Source organism: Sinocyclocheilus anshuiensis, unplaced genomic scaffold (assembly GCF_001515605.1).
Source record: "Sinocyclocheilus anshuiensis isolate Anshui unplaced genomic scaffold, SAMN03320099.WGS_v1.1 scaffold694, whole genome shotgun sequence".
Taxonomy (NCBI): Eukaryota; Metazoa; Chordata; class Actinopteri; order Cypriniformes; family Cyprinidae; genus Sinocyclocheilus; species Sinocyclocheilus anshuiensis.
Window position 1 is genome coordinate 1,843,811 of NW_015542477.1, and position 12,201 is coordinate 1,856,011.

Here is a 12,201-nt window from a genome sequence, read left to right on the forward strand (position 1 = left end):
AACATTTTCAAGATTTAAGGATGTGCAGATATCTCTGAAATCACCATTAGTACGTTGAGCACAGCTCATGTTACCGGTAATGAAGAACACTTTCCTCTTCCCCAAGCACCTAAAACAGGAATAGGTCTCTAACACTATTTCTGTACTTTATTAATTTTTTCAAGCTACAGAGTGGCAGACAGGATGCCACTGGGCTTTCCTAATTATAAACCTCATCTTTCTGATCAGAAAGGAAATGCTGGAAAGAGAAAGAGGCAAAGGAGAAGCAAAAGAAGGGGACAGACAGGGAAAAAAAAAATATTAAAAGCATTTAAAAAAAGAGTGTTCTATCACCTTGGAATGGGCTGGAGGCCTGCTGGGCCAGTGTCAGGTGCTCCTCGTTCAGGTGGTACACGGGCTGGTGCTGGTTGATCTCCACGCTGGTGCACACATTACTGTCTCCATGCAGGAAGAACGTGAAAGAGCAAGACAGGTGTTCTCTGAGAAAGAGAGATAGAGAGACAGGTGTTTAAGTTACACAGTAGCACATGTGCCTCAGAAAGAAGAAAAAAAAACATGGATTAATCATAAAGACCCAACAACTATGGATCATCTGACTGGATTTCTAACATACTTTATGAGTCATATAATCAGCGTCACTGAACTCTTGTGAATCATTTAATCGCCATCTGATGAGATCATTAAATTCCTAAGACAGAATCTGATTCATTTTTAACTCTAAAAACAGTACTGTCTAGTGTTGTCAAAAGACCCGGTATTTCGGTACCAAGTCGGTACTAAAAAAATGAAAACGTTACGGTACCAGGTTTTTTTAAGTACCGGTGGTACCGAGTACCCGGTCAACCCGGTTCTTGATGCGCTATCAGAAAGCTATCCTCTTGCAGTGTTGCCAAGTCCGTGGTTTTCCCGCGGAATTGGGCTGGTTTAACACTGTTGCCGAGGGTTGTTTTTCATGTCCGCGGGTTGGAAAACGACCCCATTAACGTGATATTTAGCCCCTGGAATGCGAATTTTACCAGGGGAACCCCGCCAAAACATGCATATTTTTATCCTCGGAACGCGATTTTTAACGGGGGATCCCCTCGCAACGCGATTGGGCGGGTTTTGTTGTGAAAACCTGGCAACCTCTTCATAAAAGCAGTGGCGACCTCAAGAGGAGGAAACGCATCAAACCAACAAAACACCCAAAACAAACACATGTTTTTGTTATGAATATTATTCCATATTTTAATTTGAATTTCGGATTGAAATAAACATCGCCGTTAGCGTATACGTAGTTAATCTTTGGGTGAAACTTGTTTACTTTTTCATACTTTTATTACTTGTGGGAAGTCTCTGACCTCAAGGATTACACTGTGTTTGGCCCTTCTCCTCATGAATATGCATGAGGACCTTTAATATATGTAACAGGACAATAACACTTCTTCTACATTAGTCACACTCTGAGCTCTGTAAAGCCTGAGCTCTGTGAAAATCAGTCCAAACTACACCAGCTTCCTAATATGTGCTTAAAATCTTTCGTTCCACGGCGCATTAGAGTTGCTCTGCTGATCTGGAATCATCGCAGGCATTAAAGCAACTTAAAGCAAAACTAGTCCATTGGCAAAATTACTAAACCAGAAAAACCCTCTTGTATTTCCATGAAATGTCATTGCATTAAGCTTTAAAAGGAAACATTTGTGAAATAAAGGCAAGTCCCTGCATGAATTAATTACGCTTACTATGACAATTTCCGCATTTACTATTGCTCATACTTAAGGTTAGACATCTGAACAAGCCCCCTAAACCTAAGTATTAAACTTCATATCACACAAAGTTTGTGCCACGGACGTGAATGACACCTCAAATAATGTGGTTTGTTGAGAAGAGGTATGCTATTAATTTTCTAAGCAATCAGATTTTATCCCTGAACATGTTAAAATGACAACAACTTGCACTGAAGAAGGAACGCAAACTATATCTAGGGATAAGAATAACAAAGACTTGCTTTGTACAGTGTCATTTGCTCCAACTGCTTTATAATGACGGTCATAAACCCAAAGAAAGTCTCTCCAAAAACAAAGTATAGGCAGCATGCCATCAGTATGGACACTAGCCAAACATCTGCATTTAGAGAGTGAGAGAACCATAGAAGAGGTTCAGCCACTAACCCACAAAGACAGACACTGATTTGCAACTACGTCACATCTAAACCGAGTAAACGCCACACTGACCCCTTGCATTTCTACAGCTCTCGGACTTTGCTAGGGATAGCCTAATGTTTTACAGCAGGCTGCCCCCTGTAGAGATAGTATCGCAACTGCGGTCTGACGCCATTGCTTCGTTATTTCAGTCACACACCGGTCTTAAACTTTCTCAACAACAACGCACACAAAAGGAGGCTCTCTGGGCAAGCTAAATACTGCTGCACCATCACATTTGATCACATGGTCTACACACACACACTGAGCTCAATAACAGCATGCTCCTGAAGTTCTCTATTCAGCGGCAGAGAGAGAAATCAGTGTGCATCACTGACCAACCCCCCCCCCCTAAACACTAAAAATCACCAGTTTGTTCATGTTAAACGAGAAATGATGTGGTAACAGTCAGGACAAACATCAGAAATTCTGTCATTTATTCTTCATATGTCATTTTTAGTTTTGAGCGAACTACCCCTTTAACACACCACATGTGTCTCTAAACCGCATGACAAACTGTCTGTCTTCCATCACCTGACCAATAGCAGTAGCAAGATCAGGTGATCAACTGTAGAACATGCCGTTACACACCCTCTCTCCAAACCAAAGCCCTGGAAGACGTCAGCCACAGTACTGAAGTGCATTACTAACAGCAGCGTGTTTACCACAAATAGAGAACTGAGACTCTCTGAAATACCTTTAGATTAAAGCAGTCGACCACAGAGCAATGGCAGTTAACACACACAAACATACACGGTCTACTGCATCCATCAAAGATCCTCCAAACAAAGCCTTTATACACACAGAAGAGGACATCCTCTCACTCATTCATAAAGTGTGGCCTTTAAACCAAGCGCTTAGAGTCAATAAGAGAACTTAAAAAGCCTCTAGACTCGATGACTAGAGCTCGTATTCTGCGTGCTTTAGCTGTTTGCCTCATCATAACAGCTGAACAAACCCGGCGAGACTTTTCTCAAACAAAACGTTTGTTAGTCAACAGTCACTTATGCTAATTAAATGTTTATTGATCTTGTGTAACAGGCTTTCACTAAATACAAAGCCAACGTTTGAACTAAAAGAGGACTTGATTGGCTGCATACCTCGGAGACTCTCAATCTTTACAAAGATTATCACAACAGCCGCATACAGATGGGTTTTGAAGAACACTTTAATGCGAAATTTGTTTTTAAAACGAATAAACAAAACAATCAATCAATACCAACACTCCCTAATACTGTATTTGGCTTTTAACGCTGTAATTTCTGAGCCACAAAAATCTGACAGCTAGACTGATTTTTCTTTCTTTTTGGACTTTTGCATCCAAGCTGATGTAGATTTACTCTATAATGCTCCTTGAGCCAACACACCCCTCTAAAGCAGGCTATTCCACCCTGACTTTCTCAATGCACTGCCCATAAATTTTCAACCTGAAGGAAAAAGGACTATTTTAATCAACATGCATTTTGAAAATAAGGGGAGGTGCCAGACCGGAGACCCTGTAACATCTCCACGGATTGTAAATCTATCCACAACGGACACTCTGCACGCACACACACACTCCCTTAGAGCAAAGATAGGAGCTTCAGCCAAGGCCGTAGTGTAGGGAACATCTGAGGAGGAGACGAAACCGAAGAGAATAAAAAGGCGAGAGAAACTGATACAATTGGAAAAAGGGAGTTGACACTTTAGCATTGACCAATATCTATAACCAGTGTGTAAGTGTGTGTGTGTGTGCGCGTTTTTGTGACAAATGAGGACATACATTTGTATAATGACAAAGGTATGACATAGGTATTACAAGGAGAAGGTGACTTTTCAGGACATTACCCCATGTCCCCACTTTTAAAAATGCTTATAAATCACACAGAATGGAGTGTATTGAAAATCTGAAATAGCACAAAGTTTCCTGTAAGGGGTAGGTTTAGGGGTAGGGTTGGTGTAGGGCAATAGAATATACGCTCTGTACAGTATAAAAACCATTACGCCTATGGGATGTCTCCACTTTTCACAAAAACAAACCTGTGTGTGTGTGTGTGTGTGTGTGTGAGTGAGTGAGAGAGTGGAGAACAGGAATTGGAAGTGAGAGAGTAGGAGTTCTGGAATGTCAGGAATCTCACATCAGTCTTGTGGAACTGAGCTCAGAAAGCAGCGGAGAGGAGGTAGATTTACACCAGCCCAGATTTACTATAGCGTGAGTTTATCTGAACCTGTCCAGGATTGATGGGTAGAAAAATGGTTATCAGACAATAATTATATAATCTGGACATGCCTTTGAAGTTTCAGCATTAATCAATTCTGCACACACACACACACACACACACACACACACACACGATCTACTGTTTGTTTCCCATCCAAATTGCAATGACACAGAAAAGGCCCCGTTTTATTACATTTAAAGTATTTAAACATAGTAAAATTTGTGAAACAAAGCACCAAACTCTGACTGGTATGATAGCATGAATTGAAAATTCACCCTATTTTCTAAATGCTAAATGTTATTGTGAATGATTCATCCATGCATATTTATTTAATTTGAGTTTGTAATTTTTCATAAAAATTAACAACTATCTGGTGACAGGTAGTCCACATAACAGTCTAGAAAACTACAAGAAAAAAATGGTAACACTTCAGTATAGGGACCAATTCTCATTATTAACTAGTTGCTTTTTAGCATGTATATTATTAACATATTGGCCGTTTATTAGTGCGTATAAAGCACATATTCTGCATGACCATATTCTACATCCCTAATCCTACCCAATCCCTAAATTTAACAACTACCTTACTAAATATTAATAAGCAGCAAATTAGGAGTTTGAGGAGAAAGTCATAGTTGGTGGTAAATGGCAAGAATTGGACATTAAAATAAAGTGTGACCAAAAACACTAAATATATGCACTATATTAAAACCAGTTTGTCTTCATTACTTCATGTACTTCATGAAAACAAAATTACAGCCACCATTTAAATGTTTACATTTAAACAAATTGGAGTAGAAACAAAATTCTAATGTTAAAAAGCTGACATAAAAATTGCATTATGTTCAATTTAAATGTTTGTACAACATTTTTTTATTTGAGTGTTGATTATTAAATACATTTGATTAATTAATTGATTCTCATATAAAATGTATTTTTGGTTTCAGTTTCAGCTTTCAGCCACGTGCATCCAGAATCTTCATTTTAGTGCATCACTAATGAACATGCATTTATTGAGAGATTGGATTTTTAGAACTTTGCAAATTATAGACGTCACGTGAGAGCAAAGATGGGCCTGGTTGTGACCGAGACAAAGAAAGCTGGTGTGGACAAATTCATCCTTTTAGCAGTATAGCTACAGCAAGTTCATTCATAATAGATAAACACAGCAGATCACATGCCACTTCGTTCTCTGCAGAATCCAGTCGCTGAAAAGTTGTTGTATCTGCTGGTGTGTGAATGCGTTTGTGACAGTTGTGTGCAAACCCCTATAAAAGCATCCTAGCTTGTAGTTTTGTCATAGGTGTGCATGTCAAGGGAAACCGTGCGTGCATTTCCCCATGCAAATGATTTTGTGCCTACGCAAGAGCATGATTTTATTACGTGAGATTTCTGTGGGTGTGTACAGATGTGCAGAAATGTGTGCGGTTTCACGCAGGCAGGTATCCTGATGGCTATATTCAGCGCTGCAGCTGCAGTCTGTCTCCTCCACCGCCCTACTAAACAAACAGAAAAATCACAGATGCATCTTAAATACCCTTTACAGTATGACTGCGACACTACACCACAATAATTGTTGAGTAATGTGCAGTGACGTGCAAGGGATGCATCATGTTCTGCACTGGCTCACACATCGCCCAGCTCCCCCGTGAACACTGCCCATAAAAGAACACACTGGATCTGTGGATTAGCCATGGTAACAGATCTGCTGCTCACACCCACCATGAGAGAGAGAGAGAGAGAGAGAGAGAGAGCACACGATCACAGCTCTGACCTGTATGAAGGATGATGTAAGCAGCTAAAACACATTGGGGTTTGGTTACAGAGCAGCGCCGTGTGACAGTACAGCCAGCCAATGAGAGAACCGCCTAGTGACTGAGCATAGTTACAACAAACACACACATAAACTACACAGATCTACACATGGCTGGAGTGTGCTAACCATTTCAAAATAAATGTAAAAATCTAATACAACAAAAGCTCTGGCTTCCGAGCTCCCTTCCCCACAGATCCTCTAATTATAGCGAAACCACAAGACACTGTGTGCTCATACGCAAGACAACACAGCGCAGAACAGAACAGGAAGGGTTTGGGTCTATTCACGAGCTGAAATTCTTAAAAAACCTGCAGGGAAAGAAAGAGAGAGAGGGAGAGGAAGCCAGCGGCGCTGCAGAGGCTGTCTGTGTTTTCCGTGCGGAAGGATCTAGAGGGCGGGCGTCAGGACAAGCAAAGGTGGGGACAACACAGACCTGAAGTCTAACAGGTTTAACTAAGGTAATCCCTCAAAAGAGAACACAAGAGTGTATGTCTGCACTGCGAGTATGGCTCCATTCCTTAAACACACCTTCCTAATCTAAACAGTCCACAGAGGTTAAAGACAACATAAAAACAACAATCATAAAACATTTACACCACTTTAAAAGTTTGGGGTCGGTAAGATGTTTTACAAATATTGAAAGTCATCTCTTTTGCTCATTAAGCTTGCATTTATTTAATCAAAAATACAGTAAAATCAATAACACTGAAATATTACAACTTATAATAACTTAATTATAATAATTTTTTAATTGTCTCTTTACCATCACTTTTAATCATTTTAATGTGCCCTTGCTAAATACAAGTATTACTTTTTTCCCCTAACTTTTGAACTTTAACAAAACAAAATGCTACAAATTAATGTAGGCATCACAAGATTATAATATCTAGTTTCAAAAAGGATAAGTTGTAGCCGCTCCGTTAAGATGGCCCTGCCAGTTTATGAATGGAGTCCTGTGAGGAATCAGAGGTGTTTTGAGTTTCTATGGCACGCAGGAACCCACTGACATATTTGTGACAGGTGATATCCACTAAGGGACACGTGTGTTCTGCTACGGTGGCTCTTCGGGGACAAAATGAAACACCTCCTTGGTGGAAAAAAACCACACACGCTTAAGACTTGAACACCATCACTGAGGGATTTGGCACTAAGAGAAACGCAAGCAGGCTTTGGGAATCAGTGTAGCAGGCAGAAATGCTAATCACCATACAGCCCATTACTACACCGTGTTCTCCGCTCCTCCGCCTCTGAGTCTGTTATTTAAAAGGCTCAGTGAGCACCGATTGAGAATCAGATCCCTTCAGTTCATATTATCTTGTCATAGGGATGTAGGGAGAGAAAACTCATACAAAACGACCACTTACACACATTAAGATGTTTTACCACACAGTCGGTCTCTTAATGAGAAAATGAGGATTCAGATTTTTCTAATATGAGACACTAGGTGTTATGAATTAAAGCTGACCACAGATCAGTGGTTGGAATCTGCAGAAACTCTCGACACGAGAACATGTGGTGCTTTGACATTAAGGGTCATGCCTAAATGTACACTATCGTTCAAACGTTTGTGGTCAGTATGTTTTTGTTTACTCATTACTTTCATTTCTATTATATCGTATATATATACATATATAACACTGTCATTTCCAAAAACATATTGCTGCAGCACAACTATATTTAACATTGAGAGTAATAAGAAATGTTTTTGAGCTCCAAATCAGCATATTAAGAGTGATTTCTGAAGGATCATGTGAGACTGAAGACTGGACTAATGTTTGCTGAAAATTCAGCTTTGCCATCACAGGAATAAATACAATTTTAAAACATTAAAATAAAACAACATACCAATTGTAATATTTCACAATATTATTGTTTTCACTGTATTTTTGAATAAATAAATGCAACCTTGGCAAGCATAGGACATTTTTTTAAAACATTACAGACCCCAAACATTTGAATGATAATGTAAGAAGGAGTCTATACGTTTTATCAGTTTACAATAGAAGGGACAAAGTGTTGAAAGTATGTAGTAAATATGGAAGTATGCAATTAATAATTAATGAGTCTGTATGCCGTGGTTAGCACATGTTGACTCATGGCCGTCATTTGGTTTCAAATGCTTGTGGCAAAAAAAAAAAAGTATATTACAAAATTTGAAAAACTGAATCTCTATGACTGCTGAATCTTCAACACACAACACTAAAGGAAACTACTAATAGAAAGAGGGAGGAAAGGAAAGTGCCTGTGTTTGAGTGACAGAGGGTGAGCTGAAGGAGGAAACACTGGTGTTCCTTTTTTGTGTCACTTCGCAGTGATTTGCAGACAGACAGAGCTATAAAACACACAGACTCACAGTTAGAGCCTTGTTAACAGACCTCAAAGGAATGTGTTTTAACCATGTTTAACAAACAGCCTCTGATCCTTCAAATTCAAAGACTCTAGGATTAAAACATTAATTTCAGTATTAAACAAGGCCTCAAATACATATCTTGCTTTGCATTAGAAGATGTTCAACCTTTACTGTGATTTGTAGCACGACAAAAAGAAAAAAAATTAATTCTGAACCAACTTGAAAGCTGTCTGGCTGTGCTAATAGAGTGTATAAATGACCTTGAGCAAGATAAGAGAAGAGCGCAAATAAATGACTCTGTGAGGAGAGAACTGTGGCAGAGGGCAGAGAAAAGCCAAGCTGCTCTTTTTTTCCCCACCTCTACACACATCGTCTCAGTTTCTTATCAAAGACCACAGATGCTGACAGGCAGAAATCCAGCGCTGGAGACAGAGCACTTGCACGCCTGCAAGAAGCTAATGTACATAAACACACAAGAGCGTATTGCAGCCTGAGAACGGCATTTAAATAAGGGTGTTAGAAAACATAGATACACTTGAATATCACGATATTTTGTTTGGCGATACTGTATCGATTCTCAAAAACGCAATATCGATATTTATATTATATATTTTTTTAAAAATCATACAAGATTCATGGCAGTTGTTTCGTTTTGAGTTTATATCCCGACAAAAGTCATGCGGTGTGTAAAATGTGCAATGCCAGCATCAAATATTCGAAGAACATGCACGTCTGCGGCACATTATGGCTCCACGGCCACCGGAGCTGAACGTGGCCACTCTAGTCAATGCTTGTGTTCATAGCAGCCGTGCTGCGGCACATTTCAGAAGCGTCTCTCCGCGCTGCTTCGCTAAAGATGGGCGCCTAGTCTATTTTTGACGGACGCCGCGTCCAAGCCGCACATAATTAGATAATTGAGGATGTTTTAAATGACTAAAACAGCTACAAACCTTTTATCCTTGACGTTCATAACTAGACTTTGATATGATGTAAGTCATGAAGCGCACTTTTACTTTTGGAGTGAATTTGCATTTAATTTTCTCCACCGCATTCACACACTGACACTCTACACGCACGTGTGTGTGTGTGTGTGTGCGTGTATGTGTGTTCACGTGTGCTCATGTTCTTCTTCATGTTCTTCCTGCAAACACTTTGTTTTTCATTGATATTGAACAGATGTAATTATTTTGTTCAGATCAAAATGTTATGACATTGTATGTAACAATTTTTAACTTAAAACGGTGAACCTTTAAAGCAGGGTCTAAAAATATATATGGTCTGTTTATAACAGCTTACATTTTATATGTGTGTGTGTGTGTGTGTGTTCACGTGTGCTCATGTTCTTCTTCATGTTCTTCCTGCAAACACTTTGTTTTTCATTGATATTGAACAGATGTAATTATTTTGTTCAGATCAAAATGTTATGACATTGTATGTAACAATTTTTAACTTAAAACGGTGAACCTTTAAAGCAGGGTCTAAAAATATATATGGTCTGTTTATAACAGCTTACATTTTATATATTTAATTTAACTAAAGAATCCTGCAAGCACTTTACTTTCCCCCTTTTACTCATACTGCACAAAAAGTGGTTCAATGACATTGAATGTTACAGGGACTAATTAATGCAAATGCAGATCCCACTGTGTTCTGGTTAAATAACTTTTGTGCATATTTTGAAGTGTTCTTAATGACAGCTTTCCTAAAATTATCCTATTCCTAATATAAGAAATATCCCAATATATCGCCTTGCTTACAGAATCGCAATGTATCGCAACATATCGTATCGCAACCCCTGCATCGTGATGTGTATCGTATCACCAGATTCTTGCCGATACATAGCCCTACATTTTTTTTACATTATTATTGCACCGCAGCGCAAGTAGTCAATCTCTAGATAAGCAACCAGGTCTGTATTCAAATCCCCACTGAGATAGTATGTAAATATGCTTTGACAGCAATGATATTCACGTTTTGGTGTCAAACTGTGAAGGAAGTGTGGTTGATTTGAGGCCACCTGGTCTAGATCTTACTCTGTATAGAAACCTGAGCTTCATAAACAAGCTTTACTCTAATGCAAGTACCTTAGTGGAGGATGCAAAAATTGCAAGCTCCATTAAAGCTGTGATCAAATTAATCCTTATCCTTACAGATAACATAAAATCCATTTAAGATAATGTGAGTAAATGAAAGAACATCTGAATTAAATGGTAGTCTTACCTCTTGTTAATGGGCTTCTCGTCCTTTTCGTAGGGTTTGACAAACCATTTTCCAATGCGCACGAAACTACGGTTCATCAGACAGCGCTCCAGCAGGTTGTGAATGGCCTTGAAGAGAAGAGTTCGACATTCGTAGGACAGACTGCTCTCCCACACGCCGTCATCCTCGCCTGTGGAGAGAACAAACAAACAGAGACCCGGTCACCAACCTGTTGCTGTCTATAAACAGCTGATCTGCCGTTCGTACAGGAATGCAATTTGCAGAAGTGAGTGACAGAACACACACACAAAAAACAACAAATGTATTAATTGTACCTCACCAGAATACAGACAAATAGGGCTGTGACGGTCGCCGTGACAACCACGTCACTGTACTGCCACTGGCAATAGTGCACGTGACGTCATGCACTCTATAACAAACATAATACGAATTTTATTTAGACTATAAGTCTATGGTAGCCTAATTCACAAATTACCTCAAAACGCATACCACGGGGTTCCTTTCCTTTAGATTCGCAGGTTTGAGCGCATGAAAATACAGTTTATTCTGCATTCAGAAAATTAATTTTGTGTTGGGCGATGGACCTTGTTGGGAAACCAAATACTACATCGCCGATCTGGAGCCATCTCCATTCATGTCACCCATCCGCGAGTGTCTTCAAGTTCCTGTGATCGCAAATACCTGGCTGGTCAGGTTTGGTGAGGCTTTCTCCAAACTGGCCAAATACAAACGAGACAGCGATAAATGGAAGATGTTAACAAGAAATGTGGCAACGATTCCTATTTCAAAGAGAGCGCGTGCAGACGAGGAGTTAATGCGCCCGCTTGCTTGGCGGCGGAACAGTCAACCGTGTCTACACCGGACACGACACCGCCGCGTTGCAACAGTTTGAGTCTGTCTAGTGTCTACAAAGGACATTTGAACTTTGTGTCAGTACCTCATAAACAGGACGAGGCAGTTTACTATTGGGGATTTGTCATGTCGCGCCGCGCCGCATCCAGTGTAGCATCACTGATTATAATGAGTTCTATAGTATTTTGTCGTGTCGCGCAGCTCGCGTCCGGTAGATGGGGTGTATTTAACGTTCTCATTTAGGCTACTTTCTTGTTTAATTGTATTATTTCTTTGATATTAATTTCAGTGTTTTGCAGGCTGCGTGTTCACTGACGGAAGTGCTAAAATAAACACGCTTTTTTGTTAATAGATGATTGAGCCTGATTTCTGATTTGGTTCAGTATTGGCCGATACCGATCCGATACCAGTGAAGTTTTTTCCCCCATTTAAATAAATGTAGAATTTATAATAATATTAATTATATATATATATAGCCTATCAACACCACACCACCGGCGGTAGTTGGTCCAAAAATCTGCCACCGTTCCATCTTTGGAACACAAATTAAGATATTTTTGATGAAATGTGAGAGCTTTTGGA

At 39.6% G+C, this 12,201-nt stretch overlaps 1 protein-coding gene across 1 annotated transcript in view; it reads right to left on the reverse strand.

Annotated features, from left to right (window-relative positions):
* Window positions 1–12,201, reverse strand: part of LOC107693951 (mediator of RNA polymerase II transcription subunit 13-like) — an 89,066-nt gene that overhangs the window by 34,127 nt on the left and 42,738 nt on the right. Inside the window, exons 3-4 of the mRNA XM_016493526.1 lie at window positions 10,768–10,936; window positions 334–479 (exon numbers count right to left, since the gene is read on the reverse strand). Of these exons, the coding sequence (XP_016349012.1) occupies window positions 334–479; window positions 10,768–10,936 (315 nt within the window). The remainder of the gene's footprint in view (window positions 1–333; window positions 480–10,767; window positions 10,937–12,201) is intronic.